This window comes from Colletotrichum fioriniae (assembly GCF_027942845.1).
Source record: "Colletotrichum fioriniae strain IMI 355084 chromosome Unknown scaffold_14, whole genome shotgun sequence".
NCBI lineage: Eukaryota > Fungi > Ascomycota > Sordariomycetes > Glomerellales > Glomerellaceae > Colletotrichum > Colletotrichum fioriniae.
This window is the reverse complement of record NW_027076850.1, coordinates 454,689-481,103: the sequence shown is the minus strand read 5'-3', so window position 1 is coordinate 481,103 and position 26,415 is coordinate 454,689. Positions and strand designations below refer to the sequence as shown.

At 52.8% G+C, this 26,415-nt stretch overlaps 5 protein-coding genes across 5 annotated transcripts; 2 read left to right on the top strand and 3 right to left on the bottom strand.

Moving 5' to 3' along the window:
• Positions 1-7,102: 7,102 nt before the first annotated feature.
• Positions 7,103-7,980, bottom strand: N0V96_010314 (uncharacterized protein; the record flags this gene model as incomplete). Its single annotated transcript, XM_053194670.2, has 2 exons — positions 7,103-7,842; positions 7,908-7,980. The coding sequence occupies 2 exons, from the start codon at positions 7,978-7,980 to the stop codon at positions 7,103-7,105; spliced, it is 813 nt and encodes a 270-aa protein (XP_053047839.2).
• Positions 7,981-8,599: 619 nt separating this feature from the next.
• On the top strand, positions 8,600-10,673 carry DBF2 (serine/threonine-protein kinase dbf2; the record flags this gene model as incomplete). Its single annotated transcript, XM_053194669.1, has 3 exons — positions 8,600-9,164; positions 9,214-10,252; positions 10,313-10,673. 3 exons carry the CDS (start codon positions 8,600-8,602, stop codon positions 10,671-10,673), a joined length of 1,965 nt encoding a protein of 654 aa, XP_053047838.1.
• A 2,339-nt stretch (positions 10,674-13,012) lies between these two features.
• Positions 13,013-13,885, top strand: N0V96_010312 (uncharacterized protein; the record flags this gene model as incomplete). Its single annotated transcript, XM_053194668.2, has 2 exons — positions 13,013-13,195; positions 13,319-13,885. 2 exons carry the CDS (start codon positions 13,013-13,015, stop codon positions 13,883-13,885), a joined length of 750 nt encoding a protein of 249 aa, XP_053047837.2.
• Positions 13,886-17,074: 3,189 nt separating this feature from the next.
• Positions 17,075-18,341, bottom strand: atp12 (ATP synthase mitochondrial F1 complex assembly factor 2; the record flags this gene model as incomplete). Its single annotated transcript, XM_065758903.1, has 3 exons — positions 17,075-17,431; positions 17,476-17,864; positions 17,960-18,341. The coding sequence occupies 3 exons, from the start codon at positions 18,339-18,341 to the stop codon at positions 17,075-17,077; spliced, it is 1,128 nt and encodes a 375-aa protein (XP_065612426.1).
• A 392-nt stretch (positions 18,342-18,733) lies between these two features.
• EFR3 (plasma membrane localization protein) lies at positions 18,734-22,114 on the bottom strand (the record flags this gene model as incomplete). The annotated part of the gene is made up of 2 exons (XM_053194666.1): positions 18,734-21,842; positions 21,900-22,114. 2 exons carry the CDS (start codon positions 22,112-22,114, stop codon positions 18,734-18,736), a joined length of 3,324 nt encoding a protein of 1,107 aa, XP_053047835.1.
• Positions 22,115-26,415: the final 4,301 nt, after the last annotated feature.

The window sequence follows — 26,415 nt, the reverse complement described above, 5'->3', positions numbered from 1 at the left end:
TGGCAGCAGCTGAGGGCCTGTCCGCTGCAGCGGAACTTAAGGGACTGAATACAAAGTTTTGACGGTAAGAAGACGGCAGAGTCGGAATATGTTGGTGGTGGCGAGCGGTATGGTATGGTAGAGTAACACGGCCGAGGGAGAGGTCGCAATGTGAAGCCGGGACCAAGGGCCAAAGAGCAGACCGGAATGGGGTTGAAGTCAGAGCCGAAATTGAAGTTTTGCTAAGAGTCAAGTTGGGGTGTATCCGTGGACTTGCGGGCAAAGCCAGCAGTTGCGAGAGGTGGTAGGGTCGTGTGAAGTGTAGGTTTTGGTAGACATTGTACAATGCTCAGAGGACAGTAGAATAAGGAGTAGTAGTAGTAGTAGGCCGAGGAGACGCTGGTGTCGAGTGGGTGAGTGGTAGTGGTGGTGGTGGAGGAAGAGAAGGAGGAGAAGAAGGAGGAGGAGGAGGAGGAGGAGGAGAAGGGGGTGAGGGTAGCGAAATCGAACAGCCAGTGACTCGGGCCGTGGTTGCGTACCAACCTTGCTGCGTAGACAGCATCAATAACGTTGGCAGTGAAAGGGAGAGCGATGGATAGCATGTACTGGATGTGTGATACCTGTATCCGTACGGTCAGTATGGGGAGGGCCGAAATAAGGGCAGGAAGGTAAGTGATGCTTTCTGTTTCCTGATAGGTTGGGCAGGTGGTTTTTAGAAGAGTATGGCGAGTCGGCCAGTGATGGATGCCCAACGTGGCGGAATTCAATCCGGTGGAACCAATGTTCCTGATTGGCCGTCGGATCAAACTCCGGCATGGGAAAGGCACTGGGTGGCAAATCTTCCCTCCATTAAATTAGGTAGGTGCTGGGCGGCCTGGGCCCTCCTGCCCCGAGGGAACACATAAACCGTCGTTATCCATTTAGCACCTAGGCAAGCACACACGGTAGGTCGCTCCTCCCATATCCCTTTCCAGGCTGGTTTCCTTTCACTTCCCGGTCCCGTCTTGTCATGGATGAGGCACCTTCCATCCCAAATGCCCGGTGTCTCCCCCCTTCGTTATTTCTCAGTTCCCACCTAAGGTAATCTTGACTTAGGTACTTTTGGCACCTCACCCGACGACGTCTTCTTGCTGCAAACCACTCAGCGCCGCCGACAACTTGTAGGCGCACCGGCGGTTCCTAAACGTTAATGGAAGGCTTGTTATGCCCTTCCATCGACTTCAGTTACCTTATCATTTCTGAGTAGACGGACGAACTGGGTTCTACTTCCCCACAGTCGCGGCATTGATCAAGCCTCATCGTCGCATCTTTGCCACACTTGCTCCAACCCAACCTCAAAGCCAACGAGGCGGGTCTTATCCTCCCCATAGCCAGATCTAGGCCCGAGATCTACTGATCTTGTAGTGCAAAGAAACGACTTGCGTCGCTATCCCAAAGATGCCTTACTTTGGTTGACCAAGTTGTCTTTTCTCCTCAAATGGCCGCACCTGCTTATTCCCTATGGCCGGTGCATACTAGAGAATGATCCTCTTGGTCTACTTATCCTTGGCTGCTAATGGAAGGCGTGCGAAGGTCCAGCCAGCTTCAATAGGTACCAGAGTGGGAGGTGCATGACATCCTACTCCAACGTGCGTCTGTCAGTATCGTACGTTTATTCTGCGCGGGCTGTTTATCACGGTGTGCTCAGCGTGGCTTCTCACCTGCATTTACCTCAAGGTAGGTTTCTCAAAGCGCCGTAATGAGATCCTGTCCTTACCTCACCGACGCATCCGTACCCTTCCCCTTCAGCTATCCGTCGCACTTTCCCCTACATTACCTTAACGTAAGGCAGCCAAGAAGAAGAAATGTCCACAGCCAATCGGTTCTAACTCCGTCCAATCACTTCTCCATCTTCACCACATGTAATCATGCCATGGTGTCTTTGCGATTTCCGGTAATACCCATCCATCATCGCCGTCTCCATGTCTACCTCACGTCGGTATTACCATCGCAACTTGCAGTCTCCCGAGACACGCACACTTTTACTCCTACCAGAACATCTCGCGAGTCACCCCTTGTCAACCACTGGCCCATCTTGTCGCGCTTACCTACCAGAAACGAGTCTTTCCTTCTATCGGCTGTTGACGCTCAGCCAATCAGTGCCAATGCAACGTGCAGGCATGGAGACGTGGTGCGGCTTGCCTTGTTCACTACTCGACGATCCTGGACCAAGATTCGGTCTTGATCACCCTTGCCCACAAAACACCCGGGCCATATATTCTGTCAACTAACCCAGTAGCTACGCCACAATGTTACGATAACCTGTATCTCATCCTCCAGCTCCGCATCTCGACTGGACCCTCTCCGCTCTCCCTCTACTCATCTAGGACCAACCATAATGCCTCGCTGACATCCTCGTCTTGATTGTTGACTGTTGGTAGTCATTAGTGGTTGATCTGACTACGCCAAGAGCCGACGGTTCGAATCACCCATTGCGTCTTGTAGGTGTCTCTTACTGCGAGCGAATCGACCCTACGACGCATTCTAACACTGCACCAGACAGCTCAAATTGGAGACATCCCCACCACAAACAACGATCCAACTAGAAGCCACGACGATCTCGTTGCCACTGCTCCTACTTGCCTGCTACACTACCCAAAATCGAAACGCCTCACGCTGGATTTACATGCATAGAACTCCGCCATACGTCGTCGCCATCGACCTGATTGGCGCTAAACTCCATGCGCGGTATCGCGTCTCGGGTATCACGACGAATTTCACTTTTGTGCTTTTGTAAGGGGGGGTTTCTTCTTTGATATTGGCCTACTGCGTATTGGGTGCTATACCATCGAGCATCTTTTCAACCAAACTCAATGAAATCTATACTATACTACATATCGAGAATAAGGGGTAGATTGACTCTTGACAGCTGAAATTGCCCTCACTTTGCATGATACCTTCAAAGTACTGCGATACCTCTGAAGCCAACGCGATCCCACTCCCCGAACTTATGCCGAAGACCGGACTTACGAGCATCCGACGTGGTCCTGGATGTGCCATGTCAGACGTTGGGTTGGTGAAGTGATTCACATTCAGGGAGCAACTATCGGAGCAATGCCTTGTTGCGATGACACCGCTGCCACTCCACAAATCTTCATCACGCCACTTTCCAACAACCACATGCAAATGGCATACTATCATTTGACACCAAGCGTACGCTAGACTTCTCCAGTTCCACTGACAGCATGTTGCAGCCCTGATGCTGGACATCACACATGCGGTTCATGTAACAGGGACTCGGAAAGTACATGTGCATCAGAATCTTCCCGTTCTTACATTGTTATTGACCGCCGCTTGGACGGTCCGTCGGAATTAACAACGATTCAGGGAAATGGGTCCGGATAGCAGATGGAAAAAGCAAGTTCGCAAGGCAAATTGACAACCACCCCTTTACCATTTACGCGCCCTCACGCAACTTTCGAGCTGAGAGAGCATCTGAAAACTGCCGAAGACGAAAGAAAAACGCCACGAATGACAAAAGGAAGCATCGGTGAATTATTGACCTGGCCTAGGACGCAGAGTCGCAGGACCCCAAGATGGCAGCTGTGTCTCACCGTTCTGTTCCACTCGCTTCAGCACTTTGCCTCGAACTATACCTTAGCGACTGTTGGGAGAATATTTCAGCTCTTGGACTGCGGCCTACACTATCTGGAAATCATCCAAATTAGCAAGCCAGAGAGGCTCCGATTACAGATGATGTCTAAGTACCTTGTTATCGAAGAAAATAAATTCTTTGTGAGTCACAAGTACGAGGATACAGTTTTAATGAACAAGTGTTTAAAGATGGTGTCGGTTGGTGAGGACGACACGGCCGAGTTCACATGGAACGGTGCTAGGAATACCAAGAGATTCACCCCCGCTTCTCTCCGGTCGATCAAATTGTAACGTCTACTTATCAGGATAACTACAGAATCCCATTTCAAGCCGTCTCCTAGGGCGTTGACACGCTACATGCGTGAGTGAACGGAAAGTCTGCACACTCATTGCGCGCAGAGTCGCATGCATGATATCCAGGGAAGGATATTGGTAGACTATCATGGGACCCGTCGAATCCTACTCCCTCGGTGGAAGCTCCGCTTGGAGGTCAGGCTCTGGCGTGGGTCTGGTCCGGGGTCCACTCCCAAATGCCAACCTCATGGCGTTCCCTCAGCCTGCTGATTTCTTACTACGATTGATGTTGTTAGGACTTCCGAGATACCGACTCGACCCCCAGATAGAAAGCTGATGGATTGAATTTTAAAGGACCTTTGCCTGACTTTTGACTGCAGGGAGCTTTTACCGCTACAGCCGTGTGGTGAAGTTGGTGTGCGTATGGTACCGAAGACGTGATAGACGGGCTTATGCCGAGGAACCGACTAAAGTATGACGGATCGCTCAATGGTAAGCACCGCAACCAATCAGCTTTGATCAGTCGGTACAGGGGAGGGGGCGTGTACGTTCCTTGGGATACGCGAATAATTAGGCGATGAAGTTCTCGAGTGCTTGTACGTTGCAGAGTGTTCGGGTTCGGTTTCTGAACCATATGCGTTGTTGGCTATTGCCCTCAAGGAACTGTAATTTACACATCTCAGAGATATTGTCCGGGTAATAGCGGAAGGGAAATTGCCGTGCTTTCCAGCCTTTGGAGCAAGCACTATCGACTACACTAGGTACGTTGGGTATACCAAAGGATTCCGTGGTTTGGGCTTCATGTTTCCGGCTTTTGAAGCGTAGCCCAACTTTCAGAGACAGCGTATGACCCGGGGCTGGTTTCCAACAACTTCTGGGGCATGTTTAGTTGTCTATAAAGGATCAGGTTGTAGGCGAGAACACGTCGTCTTTTGGAACAGAATAACTTGCCAGTGTGTTGTACTATTACATGTTGACTGTATTGAAGTACGCTGGCCTACCTTGGTTGGTAACCGGAAGTAGCAGGCAGGCATCGCCCGATGGAGATGGATAGAGCCCGACGTTTCTGCCTGTCCTATACGTTTGAAACGTGTCGCGAACTTTCCATCATGGAGGTCTACATAATTGATAGCATCAGGAGGATAGGGAGGGGGGAAGAGGAAGGATTAGTGCGTATCGAGGCCCATTTGTGGGTCACTAATTACTGAGAGAGAGAGAGAGAGAGAGAGAGAGAGAGAGAGAGAGAGAGAGAGAGAGAGAGAGAGAGAGAGAGAGAGAGAGAGAGAGAGAGAGAGAGAGAGAGAGAGAGAGAGAGAGAGAGAGAGAGAGGCTGGTGGGAAACATGCGATGCAATGGACTTCAGTGACGCATGCCAGACAGGCAATGAAGCTACTTTGACTTCCTCCTTTCTGCGGGAGGGGGTTTGGTATGAGATTATACGTGGCATGGCAAAACACATCCCTTTTTCTTCATCGTTTTTTTTCTCGGATTCGGAAAAGGATCACTCTTCACTCGTATAGGTTTTTCTTACTACTAATCCCTTTTTGGTGCCGGGCTGCCTGCCATGCCATTCTACTGTTGCCTACCTTCACCCCTCCCAGGGACTAGAGTCTAGAGAGGCCATTGTTGACATGTTTGCCTTCCCCCCTCCCTTCCTTTGCTTAAACGACGACGCGAGGGGTATCTTGGTGCTTATGCTCCTATTCTGTCCCCACTGGGAGACGCTTCTTCGAAGGGCCACTGGAGGGCAGAACCACGCACACCCGTTCCGATATAGACTTTTCCTCTCCTTGGGAGGTCTTTCTTTTTTTCCCTTTTTTGAAAGCCGATCTACCGTAAAAACTCGAGCAACTCAAACTTGCGTTAGCCCGTGCTCCCACTGTCTTACTCACCTTCTGGCCAATACATGCCTCTATTCGGAATCAGAATCTCAAAAAAGTGGCGGAGATCAGCGAGTTTTTGGTACTGAGAGCGGCTCAACGCGTCGAGTGCACGGACTAACGCAAGTTTGAGTTGCTCGAGTCTTTACGGTACCCACGAAGTTGATCTGGAGCCTATCACTCTTGTATCCTTTGACAAACCGTAGAGTCGGGGAAAGGTGACTGGCCGAGTTGGACTTTTGAAGTAACGGCGATGGAAAGGGGCCGGCAAAGTTCTACTTTGGGGAGCGGGGGGATTACAAGCATAGCATTTGCGTATGGGAACAAGTGAAGGGATCGGCAACTTCCAAGGATGGGCAGATTCAATTACCCTGTTATGGGCTCCTCGTCATCGTATCCATTTGGAACCTGGGAGGATGATGTCATCGCCTAGATCATGGTTCTTCTTGACACGCGTCGGATCGGTCTGTATGTCCCTAGCGAAGAAGGCTCTCCCTGATGCCAATTAGCGGTGAGATTAAGGGTTGAGGCCGTGCTTGCTTGGACATACGCTTTTCTACTTGGAGAAGATAAGTTATGGTACCCATAGAGTCGTGAGATACCCCGGCGTCTATGTTGAAAGACGTGCCAGGGGGTTGAAGAGAGGGGAAGCCTAGTATGTCAATGACTGGTGATGTTGGCAACAGGAATACTGACTTCCGGGCAAACAGGCCTGGGCTGCGAACCCTTTGATGTCATAAGAGCGAGGCATATCTGATGGATTCCCATTAGACATTGAACATGAGGAAAACGCCTTGTTCTTCACGGATACTGCTGCTCTTAAAGGATGCACAAACAGTGGCCTCGCATAGAGGCGGTGTTTAACTTGAACGCAGCCAGTTGATTGTCTGCCCTATATCATGGGTATATGAACTGTATGTCCAAAAGGGGCTCAGTCCGGCGCAATCTCAGAGGCGTTACTCTGGCTCACCAGCTGGAGAGCGCGGTTGTGCGCACAAGCGTCGGTTGTACTCCGCCATTAGAGCCACAGCGGAACACAAGTTCTATTCTGTGAGCGTCGTTGAAGCCTCCGCCGTCCATCCTCGATCCGGAAAGCGTGTAGCCTCGAAACTGTCTGGAGGATGAATACCTCGCCCTCCGCCCCGCAACTGTGCACCACTGGGGCTGTGTGCATTCGAGTAGACAGCTGGTGCGCAATAATACTCAAGGCTTTGCGTACCGTATGACAGCTAAGAGCAATGCGTCCAGATTTGTCGGATCCGTGGCCATAATCAAGACTTTGGTTGTCGTTAACTCTTCGAACCATTTAGCCCCACTCAGACGTCCTCATCCTCCACCTCCTCCACCATAACCTGGTGGGGTCTCGTACTCTCTGAATCCCCGAACGACGCAGTTGTCTGGAGATAGCCTTCCTGCTCCAGTTGATCCGCCTCTTCAGGCTCCATCAGGCCGCCTTGGCCCTTGCCCTTGTCCAGCTTCATCTTGACGTGAGTCGGCACGAAAGCCGTGACGGCTTCCTTTGTCAAGTTCCGGACCATCGGCTTTGCCTCGTATACGGTCTTTGGCTCCGGCGCGGGGGCCTTGGCCTCCTTCTCCTTCTTCTTCTCCCTCTCTTCTGGCGGTTCCCTCTCCGCCTGCTCTGCTTGCTTCCTGGCGCGTCTCTTTGCGTACCACTTGTCCATCAGTTCTTTGGGAATCGGCGGCGGTGTGTCGCGGGGCATGGGGATCCGCTTCACGTCGTCGGGTACGTCCTCGTCGCTTGTCAACTCGTCGTTGTCTCGCCTCCGCTTTCCGAGAACTCCGCCGGAAGAATCGCTATCGCGGTTATATCCTCCTCCTCCGCGGCTAAAGGTGGGTGCTTTGTCGCCGAGCGCTTCGCGCGCCTTGTTTACTGCCCGTAGTTCCTTCTCGAGGCCTTCGAGGACCTGCTCTTCGTGGCGCGATAGTTTGCCTCCGTTTGTTGTGATTCCCTTGAGGTCGTCTATTTGTTTCTGGAGTCTTTCGGGGTTGCGGCGTGCGAGCTTCTCATTACGACGGCCTTGGACCTCGGCCTTGCCTGGAAGAGTAGTTTGGTTAGTGATGACTTTACTGGCATAATGTGTTGCTAGTTAGGGACATTACCCTTCTTGATTGCTTTCGCTTTGTCAGCTTTACGCTGAGCGTTGACTGGGTTGTAGTTCTTCTCTTTCGGCATTTTGGGTGTAGGTATGGACGTGATGGGGTTTGTTGTAGAAGTTTAAATGTCGATCTCACAAGAAGCTTCTAAGCCGACCTTGGAAGATCAATTGCTCTGATAGCGATAAGGGAAGTCCGAGGTCTCATCGCTAGGTACCTTATCGATTGTCTTATCGCATCACGTGCTGCTTTCAGCTGGACAGGGGCATGATTGTTGCCCCTGCAACATTGTTGACTTGATGCCCCGCAGTACCCAATAACACTGTCGCTTTGTTCCCTTGTTCCCCCTAATACGCAAGTGCCCACCAGCGATCGACTGTGCAGTGGTCAGCCTCCGTAGGTCGGGTAGATCTTGGGCAGTCTGTCTCCATCCATCGCCCTGGCACGCCTGGATTCCTACCCAAGTCAACCCCACGGCGGAGAAGATAACAACATAATAACCCGCGTTGGTTACGCTTTATCTCGAGCACGCAACTTTATTCGTACCTTGCAGTGCTTTTCGATCCTCCCCAAGCATCTTTCTCGATTACCCCTCCAAGCAGATTGGTTGATACGTTTGGTCGCTACGTTTCGCCCCCCGCCCGCATCTCTCCCTCAATCCACCTCCCGAATCTGTTTGCTTCACAACATCATCAACAATGTCGGGCTTCATGGCCAATTTGTTTCCTGGAGGAACCAGGGACAACAATGCAGCATCGCGACCCGAGACGCCTACGAGAAACAGCTTCATCAACCCAGCCAGTACACCCCAAGGCAGCCCAAGCAAGAGGACGAACCCTCCCGGCGCCCACGAATTGCCCGAGTCCTTCGACAATGCGCTCAAGCTGAGCACACCTGTTCTGGAGAGACCCAGACTCGACCGTCCGCTGAGTGTGATCACCACCCCGCAGTCATCGGGAAGAGGCAATGAATACAGTCCCAACGTCGAGGACAGCGTCTTGCACAAGGGAGCGACTTCAGCAGGCAGCCCCTTGAAGAAGTCACATGGACAGGAGAACACTCCTCCCGTCTCCCGCTTGGGAGGCAACGACTCGCCCTACCAACAGAGCCATGCTGCCATCTCCCGTCACGAGCTATACCAACCCAAGGAGAAGGCTGTGACTCCTAGGAACAAGTTCAACACCCAGAGAGCACTGACACCCGAAGAGCTGGAGATCCTGCAGCGCCCCAACGTGCGAAGACTCGTCAACGTGACACAGCTCTGTATGTTAATCGTATCAAACATGGTGCAAGCAAGACTGACCCAAAGCAGACTTTCTCGACTATTACTTTGACCTTCTGACGTATGTCGGCTCTAGACAGAACCGCCTGAACAACTTTCAATCGGAGATTCCGCCTCCACCAGAGACCGACGAGGCGACGTACAATCAGATGTGGTCAAAGTACAAGGGAAGAGAGCGTGCAAACCTCAGAAAGAGACGAGTGAGACTTCGCCAGGGCGACTTCCAGATCCTCACCCAGGTTGGACAAGGAGGCTATGGCCAGGTCTTCCTGGCACAAAAGAAGGATACTCGGGAAGTTTGCGCACTGAAGGTGATGAGCAAGAAATTGCTGTTCAAGCTTGACGAAGTTCGCCACGTGTTGACGGAGCGCGACATCCTGACCACTGCCAAGAGTGATTGGCTTGTCCGGCTTCTTTACTCATTCCAGGATGACAAGAGTATCTATCTTGCCATGGAGTATGTACCGGGAGGAGATTTCCGCACGCTGCTCAACAACACGGGCGTTCTGAGCAACCGTCATGCTCGTTTCTACATCGCCGAGATGTTCTGCTCCGTTGATGCTCTTCATCAGCTTGGTTACATTCATCGAGACTTGAAGCCGGAAAATTTCTTGGTCGATTCTACCGGACACGTCAAGCTCACGGACTTTGGACTAGCTGCTGGTATGCTTGCGCCGGCCAAGATCGAATCTATGAGAGTCCGTCTCGAAAAGGCATCCGAGACCTCGGTACCTTTCGGAAAGCCCATGGACAAGCGAACAGTGGCTGAGCGAAGAGAGGGGTACCAGACGATGCGCGCAAAGGATATGAACTACGCCAAGTCTATCGTTGGCTCACCCGACTACATGGCGCCCGAAGTTCTTCGAGGAGACGAATATGACTACACGGTGGACTACTGGAGTTTGGGTTGCATGCTGTTCGAGGCTCTGACAGGATTCCCTCCCTTTGCGGGCTCCACACCTGACGAGACTTGGAGGAACTTGAAGCACTGGCGCGAGGTGCTCAAGCGACCCGTTTGGGAGGATCCTAACTACTTCCTCAGCAACCGCACTTGGAACTTCATTACGACGTAAGTGGGCCCCTGTCACGGTTAACATGCTTTGTGACATCATCTAACATCACACTTTAGCTGCATCAACTCTCGGTCCAAGCGCTTTTCCAACTTCAAGGAAATCAACTCTCACCACTACTTTGCCGAGGTTGACTGGGACACACTACGAACTACCAAGGCTCCATTCGTGCCCGAGCTCGATTCAGAGACGGACGCCGGGTACTTCGATGACTTCAGTAACGAGGCGGACATGGCCAAGTACAAGGAGGTGCATGACAAGCAGCAGGCCCTCGAGACTATGGCGGACCGTGATGACGAGATGGGCAAGAGTCTCTTTGTCGGCTTCACATTCCGACATCGGAAGACTACCGACGACGCAAGTCCGCGCAAACCGATTCCCTTCAAGGAGGAGGAGGATACCTTTGGCACGATGCTGTAGCGCAGACCTTTGTGGAATTGGACGCAATTGAATCGACCAACATTCCGGAGAGGCTTCCTCTGAGCCTGAAGTCCAAAGATTCTAATTACGATGATGATGAGATGGACGTCATTGGCCCAATGAGGGCCCAAAAGACGGTGTTCGAGGGGGGCGAGGGACTGCTTGTATGAGTTTGGGACTGGACTGCCCTGCAGCAACGGCATGTTTGAGATGAGATTTCGGGCATTTCTTTTTGCGTTGGAGTTTGCAAGATGGACAGGTTCAGGTTGACAGGCCTGCTAACACAGCATTAAGCAAGCAGTGTCTTTCTTTTTCGGTTGGGATTAATTTTAGGGGATGAGACGGCGTTGCAGACGGCCGAACATCCGACACACACGTGGGACTAGAGACGATAGACACGCACAGAAACAATTGACATTTTCTTCCTCTCACATCCGGTCAGCTTCCCCAGCTTACTCACCGACAGCGCGTGTCAACCTGTCCGCGTCATCTTTCGAGGCTTGCGCGAAGCCCCATGAGAGTACCTGCCTTAGTTGAAGCAAATATGACCAGCCTCGCCTCTCGGCACGACGGCAGCTAAGCCAGCGATCGGGGCTGCCAAAGCCTGACGGCGGGCGGTCTGTTTTTTGGTGGTGGTGATGGTGTGTCGATCAGCCGGCACCGAGCGAGCAGCATAAGCACATACTCTGAAACAAATGCGATGAAGGCGCTTCGGCCCAGCTCTCGGTGGTCACGTTCCCTCTGGCGCAAAGACAGTCATCATCCATTCCTTTTTTTGCTGACGCCGTTTTTTGTTTCGTTTCTTCTCTTTCCTCGTCCCGACTTGAAGGTGCAGTGCAGTGCAGTGCAGTGCGCTGTTCCCGACGAGTTGGGTCCGTTGGCAGCAGGAAGCAGGAAGGCAACCCATTCGGACGAAAGAATAGAAGCCCAAGGAGCATACGTCAGCCTTTTTCTTTCTTTCTTTGTTGTTTTATGTTCCTTCGAAACCCCCGAATGGGGTGGGAAACGTGGGCTGACGCTTTCTCGCAAGAAAGTACATGTTCTCGAGTGACAAGCGAGAGATGGATTTCTCTCCACACCGTTTGGTGTTTCCTCACCTCACCCAGTACTAAAAGTACTCTATCGTTGAGGTATGATGGAGTTACCCGGGGGACCGAGACCCAATGCGGTTGAAACGGAGGTTGGTGTTGATTGGCTTGGACTTACATGACGGATCGCCGAACCGAACACTAGCGGTGGTGGACCGGTGTTCCCCAAACCCCATCCCGGACGACCATTCTTTTTTTTGTTCTCCTGTCGTGTCACATTACACATTTCACTCTCTCTCTCTCTCTCATCGACGCGCGCGAGAGGACCCCGTTGAAGCTAAGAGCTAAGCATACTTGCCGACGAGCCACTAGCGTTTTGTCCGATTGCAGCAGCTAAAGTCTGACTTTTTGTGGGTGAGAGGCTCTGTGTGTCCATGAGGCAAACACCCACACACTCGCGACGCTCTTGTTCCTCCTTTTCCTGGTGACACCGTCCGGGGATGTCCTGCCATGCAGGGCCGCGCGGTTGGTGGCTTTGATCAAGGGACGGACAGGCGAGAAGACATGCGCGCGAGCGAGCGAGCTGAGGCTGTTCGGATGTAAGGTAAGGTAAGGTAAGGTAAGCAGACGAAGTTGTCGTGGGATGGAGGGGGGACACACAGCTTTGGAGGTGTGATGCGCGTGAGAGGAACAGTAGCGTAGCCTGGGCATCCGGTAGGATCTGCGGAGGTTCAAAGAGCTAGAATCACAAACCGCGGTGTCCGTGGACCAAGGCGGTGGCTCCTCCTCGCCTTCCCACTCTCCCAAGGGGAGAGAGCACCAAGGAGGGAGGGAGGGAGGAAACGAAGATGCGGTGCCAAGACCCTGTCATTGCTTTCTTCTTTTTTTTTGCCATGCGGCCATGCGGCTGCTCGGGACCGAAGCTGTCTGTTCTTCCCCATGCCCCCATGCCGTGACCCATCAGCAGTACCTCGTACGGCATTTGAGTGAGACTAGCGGAGTAAGGCAACGGTAGTCGAAGGGGGTGTGCGAGGGTGTGCGCGGAGAGCGAGGCAGAGAGAGAGAAGAGGCGGTCATGTCGTCTTTTTCCATGAAATATAAAGACAAGTCGTTGGTGCTTCAGTTCGTCCATTGTTTGAAAGTTGTTTTGAACCATCACATCGGGATTGCATCTCATCTTCCTTCTTCCGTCGCAATAAAGAACATCAGCCAAAACTCATTTACACGCATTTACAACTGCAGGCGCAGGGAATTTTCTCTCATCAGACTTTTTACATCAACAAAAAAACACACAAAATTAAATCAATCAAAATGAAGGCCGCTTTCGTTGCTGCTGCTTTGGCTCAGGGCGCTGCCGCTGTCGCCAACCCCATTGGACCCGGAAACGGCGGCTTTGGACCCGGTAACGGCGCCGGCTGGGGTGGATTCGCCTACGGCGGTGGATTCGGCGGCTTCGGCCCCGGTGGTTTCGGCAACGGCGTTGCATCATGCGCGGTACGTCTAAGCTTTTGTTTACACTTTCCTCCCGTTCATCCCAACATCTCTCTAAACCTACCGTCCCAATTCTCGAGAACTCTATGTACTCCGAACATATTTCGCTAACACACGGTTTACCAGAGCTCCTGCTTCTCATCCCACTTCGCCACGGCGACCCCCACCCCGGCCGCCTTCTGCACCGACGCCCCGCAGCTCAACGACTGCGTAAAGTCCGCCTGCACCTCGGACGCCGCCGCCCTCTCCACCTACACCTCCGTCTCCTCCTCCGTCTGCAACGCCTTCACCTCGTGCGCCAGCACCAGCACCTTCACCTACAGCGGCGGCTGGTGGGGCTCCAAGACGGGCGACGCCGCCGCCGTCACCATCACCGGCTGCCCCGTCGACGGCTGGTGGGGACCCGGCGGCGCCTGGGGCGGCATGGGCCCCGGCTGGGCCTACAAGACCGACACCGTCACCCTCACCCGCACCGTCAACGGCGTCGCCACCACCGGCCCCGCCACCGTCGCCCAGGCCGTGTCTGGCAGCAGCACGCTGCTCACGACCTTCACTGGTGCGTTTGCCGCCCAGGCGACGAGCGGTTCCGGTTCTGGGTCCACTAATGCTGCTGCCCCTGCCGATGCCAACCGCGGTGTCTTGGCTGCTGGCGCTGCTTTGGGCGCCTTCGTTGCTGCTGTCGGCTTGATGTAAAGAAGTCGTGCATCGAGTCTTGTCACGGAACGACAATATCCCTTGTACCTTGTATACCATATCCCCCCTTCCCTTTTGTTGTGTTTTTACAACCGGGATCTGCAAAAAAGATGAATCGGAGAAAATAAGGGGCATAGGGCAAGGTTTTCATTCTTACTTCATTCCTTAATGACCAGGAGTTAATTTTGGGGGAGGATTGTTAATAAGGCTGGACACCTTTGTAACGTATTTGATGATGGCATGTCTCTTGATGATGGGAGATGATTACAGTCCTTACTTAGAACATAGTATGATCACGGCCAGGAATAACAGTGAAGAATCTATTTTTGCTAAAGTTTCTAGAGGCTGTACCATGGTGAGCATCATCATAATACACGTTAGCTACCTAACACATCTGAATTAGGGATACCTTGCAGACACGAAAGCAGACCCGGAGATCAAGTGCCCGTAGTATTACGATTCAGTATCAATTTCTATGACAACAAAGATTCGTAGACCTCCCTAATGAGGTTACATTGGAAATGTCGTAGGTCCTGCTTGCCACGAGACCCAATCTGCATTGTGCATCTCTCCAGACGCTTTTTTGGGCATCACACGCAACCCCATTCACAAGCTCCTCCACAGATGGAATCAAACGGCACCCCTGATGCGACTCGTGGAGTTTTACTAGCGCATCAGCCAGGGCCAACAATTGTGCGTGAGCCCATCTATGTATTTCATTCAAGAATATGCCACATGCATGAATGTTGACAACATGCTTCAAATGACGTGTCTCCCCTAGTTCATGGCTTATTGTTTGCGGACGTGATGGAATTGTGCTGGCAGTGCCGCCAGTCTCAGCTTGCAGTCTATGAAGGACCATTTTAGACCTAGCTTTCGTAGTATCCGACAAGTCGACGGTACCAGGGTCAATGCTGACGTATCCCTTTTTGCAGCGTTGGCTAGGTATAGATACGTCAGACTATATCTCGGCTGAGAAGCTCCTGGTGGGAGGTTTTGTGATGTTTAAAGTTGAAATTTGGAATCAGAAACCCTGCAGGTAGACAGGACTTTGGAGAAAGATGTGTTCTGCACAATAGACTTACCAAATAGCGGTCCTCTTGGTCGAGTCGTGCAAAGTCATACCGCCGCAGTCTATGCATGCCACCACAATTATGAACATCTGAATAGTGGCACCATCTCTAATGCGTTGCGACCAAGAATGTGCAGCGAAGAAATTGGAAGGGTGTCTCGTGTCGGTAAAGCAGTACATTCCATCCCGAACAAGGTCTTCTCCTGGGCGGTTTTTGAACAAAATGTGAACAACTTTCTCGAACATCTATTTTGGGGACACCCAGTAAGTTCTCTGAAAAAAAAAATTTGGGTGCAGCAATTTTCAGTACCGTTGCTTACCTCCCAGGATCTCCCACAATCGTACGGTAGAGTTGTTTTCCTCCCCAAGGGATCGACCAGTTGAATTCCGCTGTTTGTCACGGTTTGAGCAACAACGAGGGCCAATGTCTTATAGAATGGGAAGACGGTCTTGCGATATCCTCCCATGACGGCCATCAAAAGTAAGCACCTGCCACTCATTAATTTCCGACAATACAAAACGTATGAAATGTTGAAACCGCCTCTTACATCGTGTCTTTTACGACACCAATCAAACCAAGCGCAGCTTGTTGGCCGTTTTGGACGATGGATGATAAAGCCTCCCATTCATCGCGATTTCCGACCACGGCGCCTAAGGTGGTTGGGATTTCCACTGGCCCGGAAAACGTCTCCAATGGTATCCGCCCTTGTGACCTTTCTGAAATGGATAAAAATTCCGAAGTCTGTTTGTATATCCCATCTAATCTGATGTCGTGAGACACGAGCTTGTTGAGAATGGCTTCATGTTTTTGATTCAGGCTGAAAGACTCTAAAGTAGCTTTTGTGGCATGTTCCATCTGACGTTGGAGATGGAATGGCAATTTGGCACAAACGTTTCTGCAATTGACTTATCAGCCCAAAGCTGTGTGACTTGCAGGGATCTCATCATTTCAAACTCACAATATGTGACCCATCAATCTGATCTGCAACGCCGATAGCTCTGGGCCAATCTTTGCACGTAGATTCTGGACTCTCTTTGAGGTTGCGTATTGTATTTTCCGTGCCTGAATCTTGAAAGGGCTGGATATTGGAAAGGAACCAAGAGACTCCCCATAGTCCTTCTGCAGTTCTTGCAAGAACTGATTGATCTCTTTCCCTAGACGCACAACATGATCGTTAATGCTTTGCGGAAGCTCTGTATGCGGCGAAGTGTCCTGGACATCTTTGAGTGTCGTAAGTGTGTTAAATAAAGTATCAAGAAACATTGTGGCATCCTGATAGTCTGTCTTGGAGCCACCGGAATCTTTCAGAGCGATGCGGACCTTATTGAGAAGTTGAAGGGCTGCGACGATATCTCCGGCGGACCAGCCGAAAGACATGTCGGTGGCGAGTACCGACTACGTAGAAAGGTTCGAGAAAGCTGGGTTTCAGTGCACGAGGAAAATAAAAGAAGGAAGGAAAAAACCGTCTGGTGGCAAGTAAACGTCCCCAAGATCAAAGTCTGGTCGAGAGATGCGGAGGTGCAAAGGGGCAAGCGACTTCTTGACGCATGAGCTGCGCGGGTCGTCTCGTATGACCATGTTGGGCCGCATGCTTAGACGCCGACCTACTCCGTTGGGCAGACTTCGAGGCTGATTACCAGTGTGTGAGGCATCCCACATCCACCGAATCACGGCTTGCAGATCAAGGCTGCACAGCCACCCCACTTCGCATTCGTTGGCTGGTCTCTGTGATGGGAAACAATTACTTCTACGCTCTTCTTGGCCATTGCGCAGCAGAAGAATGATACTCTTCAGAGAGGCATGACGGTGGAGAAAACGCCGAAATACCTTTAATAGTGAGATTGACTCCTTGAGATCTGACTACTATTCGTGATGATTCAGTGTTGAGTTCGCCTATCCTAGAAATGGGAAGTAGGTCTGTAGCATGTTTAGGGCAAGTGTAGTGTAATTGTAAGGAGAGGTCCATCAGCTTTTGTTCAAACAACTACTTCTACATGAAGACATCCTTGGTATTCTGGAACCAGGTGTCTCTATCCTTTTGATGTACAGCCCTCCAAATCTCTATCAATACACCACCCAAGTACCCCAATCATGGGGATCACCACCTCCCAACATCTCACTTCCGGTTCGTACCAGAAACAAGCAACACAACACTCCCCAACTGCCTCCTCAAATCCTCCTTCTCAACATCATGCGTATCCTCCACCTCACCCCACGCCCCAGTCTGCCACGTAACCTCCAAACTCAACGCCGTAGCGGCCTCCTCGACACCAAACTTGCCCCCCTTACCACTCTTATCGCGATACTCCCCAACAGGTCCCTCACTCCACTCCACAACCAGCCTCGCCGCCCCCAAAAGACTCTTCCCCGCCAACACGGCCCTCTCCAACCCCGTCAGCTCCCACGCGTCAAGCCCCATAACCCATCCCTGCACAACCTCCTCACCCCCTCCGCCTGCCTCTGCGGCACGATACTATGCCCGTCCAGCACCGGCGTGATCTCGATCCCGGGCCACACCCGCCCCGTCAAGGCGCCCACAACAGCGTCCGCCGACCTCTTCTGCACATCGCGCAGCGATTCTCCGGCGTCGTTGCGCGTGTCCGTCGCGCCCGCGGGCGGCGCCCAGCAGAGGACCGCGTCCGTGTCGAGGTACCGCATCAGCGTGTTGGCCACGTGCTCCCGAATTTTGCCTTCAGCGGCGTCGTCGGCGGCGATGTCGATGGCGCGGCAGATGAGCGAGGTCAGAGGGATCAGGTGCTGCTTGGTCGCCTGCTCGGCCGAGGTGATGAAGTCCCATTCGATGGCGAGGGCCGAGGCGAGGTGCTGCTTCGAGGGCGGGAGGCGGATGATTTCCTTGGTGTTGGGGTGGCGGAGGGGACGGGAGTCGAGGTGGACTTGGAGGGCGCCTTGATTTGTTTAACACCAAACGTTAGCCAATCTCTCCGCAAGCATGCCATTATAACGAGAGAGCTGAAGTAATGGGGAGGGGGGGAAAACATACCATCAACCTCCTGCACACTAACATCATTCCAAAACCTCCTCTTCAAAGCCCCCGGCGCACTCGCCTTGGCCTCGGCCGACGTCCGGATCCGCTTTGCGTGCTTGAGCATCTCGGCCTGCTTCTTCCTCCTCTCGACCCGAATCCGCGCCGCCGCAGCCCGGTCCTCGGCGGCGATGTCAGCAATCGGCGGTTCCGGCGGCGGTCCCGTGCCGACCACGGGCGCGACCTCGGCGGGCTTGAGGGGCGTCGTTGAGATGGAGGCGCGCGCATTGAAGGCAGCGGCGGCGGCGGCGGCGGCGCAGGTCGACCGTCTGGCTGACGAAGCCAATGGGGACGACGTCGCCGTGAAGAGGCGCAGCGGGATGCGTGTTGACGGCTTCATTGTGATGGTAGTCAGCCCCTTTCGTGGTTGTCGCAGAAAGAAACGTGTTGTGAATGTGGATTGGAGCTATGGGAGCTGCAACCACAGCATTACAAGTGGTCGTTGAATTAATTTTTGGAAGCTTCGTGGCTAGCCCCGGTCGGGTATACAGGGGTTTGATTGGCCTGTGCCTAGCGTGACATCAGAATGCGGGACGGTCTCGGGAGGTGAGCTCGGTGAAGCCTCGGTTTAAAATTTCAGGGTCCTCTCGAATGATTCGGAAATTGACGAATTGTTAGATCTTTCAAAAATTATTGTCTTAAAACTGTCAGAACTCGGCTACGCGCCTCGCTATACTTCTACGCCAAGTTGTACCAATACAAGTTTTTTTTTGAATCCCTCGCCCAAATCCATTAGTAAGGCGGCTTCGTGACGTTCCCTAAATTGAGCTCTCCCGCTCTGCTGTCAATCCCATTAAGAAGGTCGTGTAAATCCATCCCTCCTCCCGACACCATTGACATGGTCCCATCCCCTCTTGTGGAACCCTGGTATAAACTGTCACCGCCGCGGCTGCTAAGTACTCGTTTCGCCGGTTTTACTGCGTAATCCTGGATAGAAACCGAAGACGTCAGCCCACCAATGTGACCGGGCAATGGCGGTACTGGTGGAACGTCCTCGTCTTCGTTGTGCTCGTACAAAGGGTTAGAGTTGAGTGGCCCACCCTTGCGTGAGGCCGACGAAGACCTCTGCCGTCCGAGAGAGGCTCCGTCGCCGTTTTCTGGCTGAGATGTCGCCGGGTTGAAGCTAAGCTCCGACGGGGTAAAGTCGTAGCTGACCATACTGTCGCTGTCGCTGTCATGGCGCACGCCTGCTGAAGTTCCAATGGGTGTCGCTGGCACCTGGCCCGTCAAGACCATCTTGAGTTGGTCCACGGACGTAACTACACCCCGGCTTGAATCCGACGGTGAGGGCGAAACACCACTTCGGACACTGGATTTGCGCAGCTTGCTCATGGGAGACAGCCCACCGGGAACCTGGGATGAGTTCGGACGAAGGTTCCGCTGGCTGCCAAGCGGTGAAGACTCCCCCGTTTGTCCATGCCCGTTAGCGCCATTAACAGTCAGGTGGTGTCGGTTGGTTCCCATAGTGCCGCTTTTTGATCCAGCTAGCGACTCTGACTTGCTTCCCGCCTGCAAGGCTAGCATAGCCGCATCTCTTGACCAGTCTGTCAACATGTGCTCGCGGAACGCAGTTGGCAGCTCCGACCCGGGCGTTGCGGGCGTTGTTGAAATCGAGGTGCTCAGAATGGGATGCGAAAAGTTCCGCCCAGGAGATTGAGGAGGACTGCTCGGGGGTGAGATACTTGTGTCTGCATAGCTCACAGCGATGCTCTCTACAAACGATGCGCGGTCGTCGAATGGAAGCAACGCTTCACTCTCAACTTCTGTGGCGGGCAGCTTGGTCTGCAACTTGGGAACTCCAGGTGTTCCAAGGAGCTCTAGAGCTGGCGGAGGGATGGCCACACCCTCGGTCCAGAAATGCTTGCTGCGTCTTCGGATAACTTCGTTCGTGATGGCACGTCCCACGGCAGAGTTCTCGATATCGAACTTCTCAGTCACAGCCCAGAAATAGCCGTGGCAAAGACTGCCAAGGCGAACCTTTTGAACTGGCAGCTCTGCATCTGGAATGTCCTCCTGAAGACGGAATACCATTGGCAATCCGTACTGGACTGCGTTGACACCCAGCTGAGACACCAGCTTCGTGAGCAACACGTGAAGAAGAACGATATCCGGATCATAGTCGACGTATTGCAACGCGTTGTCGTAAATTGCAATATGGAGAAGTTGGAGAAAGTGTGAGCGGTGCCTCGATGGCTTCTCGCGGTTGGATGCGTTTGATGCGGCTCGTTGAGCAACATTGGCAGGTTGAAGCTCGCGGCTGTTCTTCAGAGAAGACCGGTGGTGTTGAGAGCTTTCGTCCCGCGCCTTCCAGTCCGCCGCTGTTGTCTCGCGGTCCAGCCAGGTCAGAAGCGCATCGGCGTAGGCTTTCCTGACTTCGCCATCTGGGTCGCGCAAAAGCCAGTGCGTGTTCTCCCAAACTTGAATAGGAACCTTGTTTCTCGACAGGTTCAAGTTGCCGGACATCTGCGCACGGGGGTTTGCAACGAGGAGTATGTTCTTGATGGCCTTCAAGGCAGCGGTCTTGCCAACGTTACGGGAAAGGTACGTTTCCAGCTGAGGTTGGCTGGCAGTCATCTCATCGGAGGATGGCTGCTCAGAGGGTTCGGCCTGTGGTGAGGAGCTGGTACTCGAGGATTTGGATGGCTTCAGTCGGAGAAGAATCGTCGAAATCATATCCGAAATCTGGTCTGCGTAGTAGACGTGTGTCGCCAGGTCTCCAATGCAAAGTTGAATTCGCTCAAGTAGTTCTCTTCGCTGGGCGAATACGTCACCGGATCCTTGAAGAGTAGAGATTACTTCTTCGGGCTCTCCATCAGTTCTCCCAAAGCCTCCTGGCAGCTGAATGAGCTTCTTCATGTGCTGAACAAGACCGAGCAAGACGTCCATGGCGCTCAGCCCAATCAAGTTGACATCGGAACGCAGCAAGGACCCAATCATGGCCGTCAGCGACAAATGAAGCTTGAGGTTGTCGTCCTTGACAGGTGCTTTTGACAGATGATCCATGGCCGTCACCAGAATGACATAGCGGTCTTGCACAGGCGCCCATCTCGCGATTGCGCTGTACATGCTTATTGCCCACCCATGATCCTGGCCTAGCTTCTCGTCCGGCTTGACGACTGTATTTCCGTTCGCGACGCGATCCTCGATGAATTGAATAAGAGCACCAGTCGCGGAATGAATTTGTGGTCGATTTTGCGCCACAAAGATCTGCTTCAAGCACTGCATGGCAAGCACACCGACGTCCTCTTCTGCCAGCCTGTCTACGTCGTGAGCAGTGCCTGTGAGAGCGATGGGGTTTGCGTCGCCAGTATCGTTTGTTTCCACAGTTGCGACGCTCGTCCTACGGCGAAGCTTCTCTGCCTGCACTTTTTCTTCCATCTGTATGCGTGACAGCAGCGTGTCGAGCAGCTCGTCGTCATCCCACCATAAGTTGTCCAAAATAACGGGGACGATCACGTCAAACTGGCGGCCAGTAACGGTCGATAGAGCCTCCGAAGACGAAACGCTCCTGATTGCTTCGAGACCAGCGTTCCTCCATCGCATCAGCACAGGCTTGCTAGAAGCTCCTTTCCCGGGGTTTTCGCGGGTCGAGGCAAGCGAAGCGTAGGTGCGGACGATCGATTCGTACTGGGCGAGATAAGCTTGGTCTGCAAAGGAGGACGAGGCATCGTGGTTTTCGCAGAAGGCCTCAAAGGTAGGGATCGAGGATTCAACCATGGTGATGTCCTTGGACCCGAGGATGAGGTCGAGGATTTTGAGCACATTGGGAGCTACGAGCGGCAGGTCCTTGGGGGCCTTTTCGATCAGTGCCGTGAGGATTCGAAGGGTGACTTGCACATTTCTGAAAGGGGGTCCAGTAAGTAAGGCGATCTCTCAATACTTGGTGAGGTTCACAAACCCGATGCGCTGCCGCCAGACATCGCTTGCCGTCTTCTTCTCCAAGAAGGCGCCAATTTTCTGAATCTTGGAACGGCGAGAGGTAGCATAAAACAGCAAGTAGCTCAGTTCGCTAGAATTCGGTTTGACATCAACAGCGCCCTTGTTGGTCCTTGGATAACACTTGAGGACCAGCACTTGGTGCTTCGGTCGGCATTTTTGCTGGATCGCGTTCATGGCGCCGGGGTTATCGGAACCCGATGAGCGAGAAGAGTCGGAGGACTACCTGTTGGCCGGTAGTGGAGGATGGCAACGAAATAGCATCGAGGTTAGAGAGAGGAAGTGAAAGGCGTCGCGTCAAGTTTGGAAAATTATTCGCCGTCTTCGTCGGTTTGGATCGCAAAAAGCAAGGAAGGAGTGAGGCATTGGACAAAGTCAAAAAAAAGAAAGGGAGCAGGCGTAACGGAGAAGCCAGCGAGCAATTATTTGGGTGTGGCAGACAAGAGACCCGACAGAAACAGATTCCAGTCAAGGCCCGGCCAGGCCAAGCCAGCACGGGGGGGCTTGACGGGGGGTTAAGCGTGGATGTGCTCCGTCAGGTACCTTTACTGCGAGGGCCAGTGGAGATGGGTACCTTACCATGTGTGTACCATACCTTCAACCCATGCAAATGGAGAAAGCTGGCCTGTGAGTATCCGGTACATTTCCAGGCTGGGTCACTGTGTAAATTTGCCAACCTCCCAGCTACTCTCTTTGGGCTGGGCTGGGCTGGTTCCAGAAGTGGTGCAACTGCAATGGGACTTATTCGTTGTGAAATGGACCGAAATTGCTGTCTGCACCGCACCACCTTCTCACTTTATTGCCTACCTACCTGCTGCGGACTGCATCGTCGTCATCATTTTTACCCGATTACCCATCCGGCCCTCGCCATGTGGCCTCACCCATCCCGAGAACGAGGGTAACAGTCTTGAAATCAGCCTCTGGATGAGAGGTCGTCGTCGAAGCCGAAGCATACTGTCAAGTGGTTTTTGCAGTTGTACTCCGTACAGTCGAGATAACATCAAAATGAGCAATCTACTGGGATGGGCAGACACACGTGGGAGAGGAAAATGCGATGGAAGATGAGATTACGAACCCAAGAGGGACAAGTTCCTGTGTAAATGGGGAGATGGCAATCTCGGGGAACCACCCCAGGTCCGACAGACCGGCTCTCAGCGGGATACGCGTTTGCTGTTTGCTTGCTGCGATTCGCAAGCGCGAGGTGGTTGGGATTCTCACCTATCCGTACGTACTCCGTACCAAAGGTGTACCCAAGGCATTATACGCCGCCTGGTCTGAGCTCTCGAGTCCCCTTACAGCCCTGTAGTGAAGGAGGGGCAAAAGGGGCTTGTATCGATTTCGCACAGCACCATTTAAATGGAGGTTTGTACAGGGCAAAAGCTCAATGGCACCCAATACATGTGATACTATTAAACCTCTACTGAGGAATGGTCGATTGTTGCCGCGTTAGTCCCCCCAAGGTATGAGAGCTTGCTTCTCATCAAATTTAAAGACACGAGGAAAATCTAGCATCCATCAAAGACACAATAAATGCCGTCCGGCACTGACACAAGCATTCAAGCTTTATTTACCTTACCGCAATGCGCCAACACAAAACTAGACACGGGAGATCTTTGTCTTATGAATGCAAAGCCCTGCATTTGTACCTATTGATAATGAGGTAAAGCTGCCTTCAAGCGAGGACTTCGCGGGTGGAAGAAGCCAGCGTGGTACCTTGATTGTTTCTTCAACTTCATGCAGACGCACTTGTCATTGGATGCATGTTTCACAGGCCATCCATCCCCCAAGTCCCTCAATGCCCGCCCTATCCTTACCCTGGTATATACCCAGACCTGCGGCGGGCGGGCGGGCGAACCTCACGATGCAGCAGCTCCCAGACACTGACTGGGCCAAAACAAAACAGCGATCTCCCCCGTCTATTTTGGTCGTCGTTTTGGAAGACGGGAATGCTGTCCACCCAGGGTGTCTTGCGGTGTTTGGGACGGACAGGTGCCTGGGATGATCCCGCCCCCTCGGGGAGTTCCAACAAGGTGCTCGGACACTTGCACACAGGTCGCCAATCATGTCCGCTTATCTGCACCTTTGGGAAACCTGGTCTAGCTGACCTCAGGCAAGGCGAGAATCGACATGCTACGGGATACCCAGCTCTCGCGAGTCGGAAATCAAGTGTCGAAACTCGTGAAGAGATGGAATCTTCATGTGCTCGATCGTCGCGGCCCGAGTGAAGAGTTAGGCAATGGTGAATTGGCAACAGATATAGAGAGGCACGTGGAAGAAGGTCTGAATACACTGGTTGCAAGCACACTTCCAGATTCGCGTCATTTTCCTTCTGACGGCCTTACCTAACAAATACGTACCCATCTTCTTCTCCTTCGTTCCTTCCAACTTGCATCTGCACCTGCACCTCACCTGCCTCGCCTTACTTTTTCGACCCATCCAGCTCCGGTCGGTCGTCACCGCCGCCGTTCCATCCGTCTGATGTCGTCAGCACCCGACTGCACCCCTTCTAGCTTCCTTGCACGCCCGGGTCCACCGTCGTTAGGTAGGTTGTTCAATCTGTCAATGGAACATCTTGAGTCCGATTTCATCATCACGGCCGACCTCACGATTGAAACCTGCTCAAGGAGCGTGCCTTGTCAGTCATCGCCTCACATTCTCACGCCATGTTTTGCTTCTCAGTCGGAATGTACGCTCTCGCTTCTACGCTTCCAACATGCTTCTCTCCACAAGACTTATCTGCATCTGCCAGCTCAGCAAAAAGCCTCCACCTTGGATCCAGATTCACGAACAGCCCCGGTATGGCCTCCTCCAACCCAATGCCTCAGAGAGTGGCAATAGCCCCCTCATTTTCAGTTCGCCCGTGAACATCCCGCCGCCTACACTACTTTCCGCTGTCACTTGCATGTAGGTAGGTGCCAACGCTGCCCTGTTAGGGCGGGCTGTCAAGCAGAATGACGGATTCTTCAAGCCGGTCTGCCAAGGTACCTCGCGAAGGTGTGCATCCTCTACCCGCGACCAATCACGATACGGCCCGTCCCCATTGCGTGCCGCTGCTCCGCATCCCCCGTGATGCCCGGAGTCATTTGAGTCCGAGAATTCCGAAGCGGCCCATCCTATGACCGGCATCACCTGCAGTATGGCATGGGACCCTCACGGGTCTCTGAGAGTTTGTCCATTCGGAGTGTTGATCCTGGACGCAGGTGGGTTTCACTGGTGTATGGAGCCCTGCTGCAGCATCACACACAATACTGGCACAGGCGAAAAGACTATTCGCAAGCACCTGCACAACAAATAAGTTCCAGGATGTATCGAGAGGAGAATAGTGAACGATGGGATAAGTGTACAGTCTTCCTTAGCGCTTCTGGTGTCGTTGAGCGTAAGAGTCACAGTTCGTAAGCATTCATCTTTTCATTATCTGCACCCACGGGCACTGGGAATAATGAGGGTCTTCTTTCGCATATGTCAAACAAGCGTTTGGACACGACGTTACACCTATCAAGAGAGAGGTGGTTGGGTTGTCAGTCCATGATTGGTCCTGAAGCAAGTGCAACGCACCCCGGACAACTCAACCTTGCTGGTGGAGCTCGTTCGACGATCACAGATCTGGAGATGGAAGAGAAGCACACCGAGCTACACCGACGGTGCCAGTAGAACATGATAGGAAAGGGAATACGAGCCACTTTTATATCTCAACGCTTGGTATCTTGCAGTCGGCTTGACTTCTTTTGCGATGACGTAGGCGAACGGTATTTACCGCGAGAGACGAGGTGGCTTTCCGAACCCGTCTCTGTCATCCAAGTCCGGGAGGCTCAAATAGCCACATGGCGGCCCCATCTTGAGCTGAGAGAACCGACCCGGCGGTAGATACAACTGTACTACTCTATTGAGAATAAGCCTACCTATCCTATCATCTCAAAAGATGCTAGTGTCAAGATTCCATGGCTGCAAGAGGCGACAAACGGACAAGTTGAAAACGAGACCCCACGCCTATCCCAGCCAGACAAGACTACGGAAGTCCTGATACTGAGATTTTTCTCCGGAGCAAAGCTGCCAAGATATATATCCACCTTAGTAGCTCATTGAGCTATGGGATAACCAGCAAAGCGGGAGCCATGCGCCGGCCGGGCCGTTAGTCGCCGGCTTCGGGGCAATGTCTCACATTCTCCAGAGAGCGCGCTCTCCGTGCCTTTGACAGAATCCCTGCAACTACGGATAGAATTGACGATCATTTCTCCAAGCATAAGCTCAACTACCGCAACACCATCATGGCCACAATATTGATTCTAGTCCAACGAGTAGTCTCGCGAGTCGCTGGCCAGAACCTCACGTGGAAGTCCACATGGGAAGAGAACCTGGGCCCAAGGAGAGAGGTCGCATGCAGCAAGCAAGCTGGCTCATTGCCCGTTTTCTTTGTGTAACTCTAGCCAGCTGGAGTAAGCCAGAGTGGAGATTGAAGAACATCCAGAAATTTGGCCACG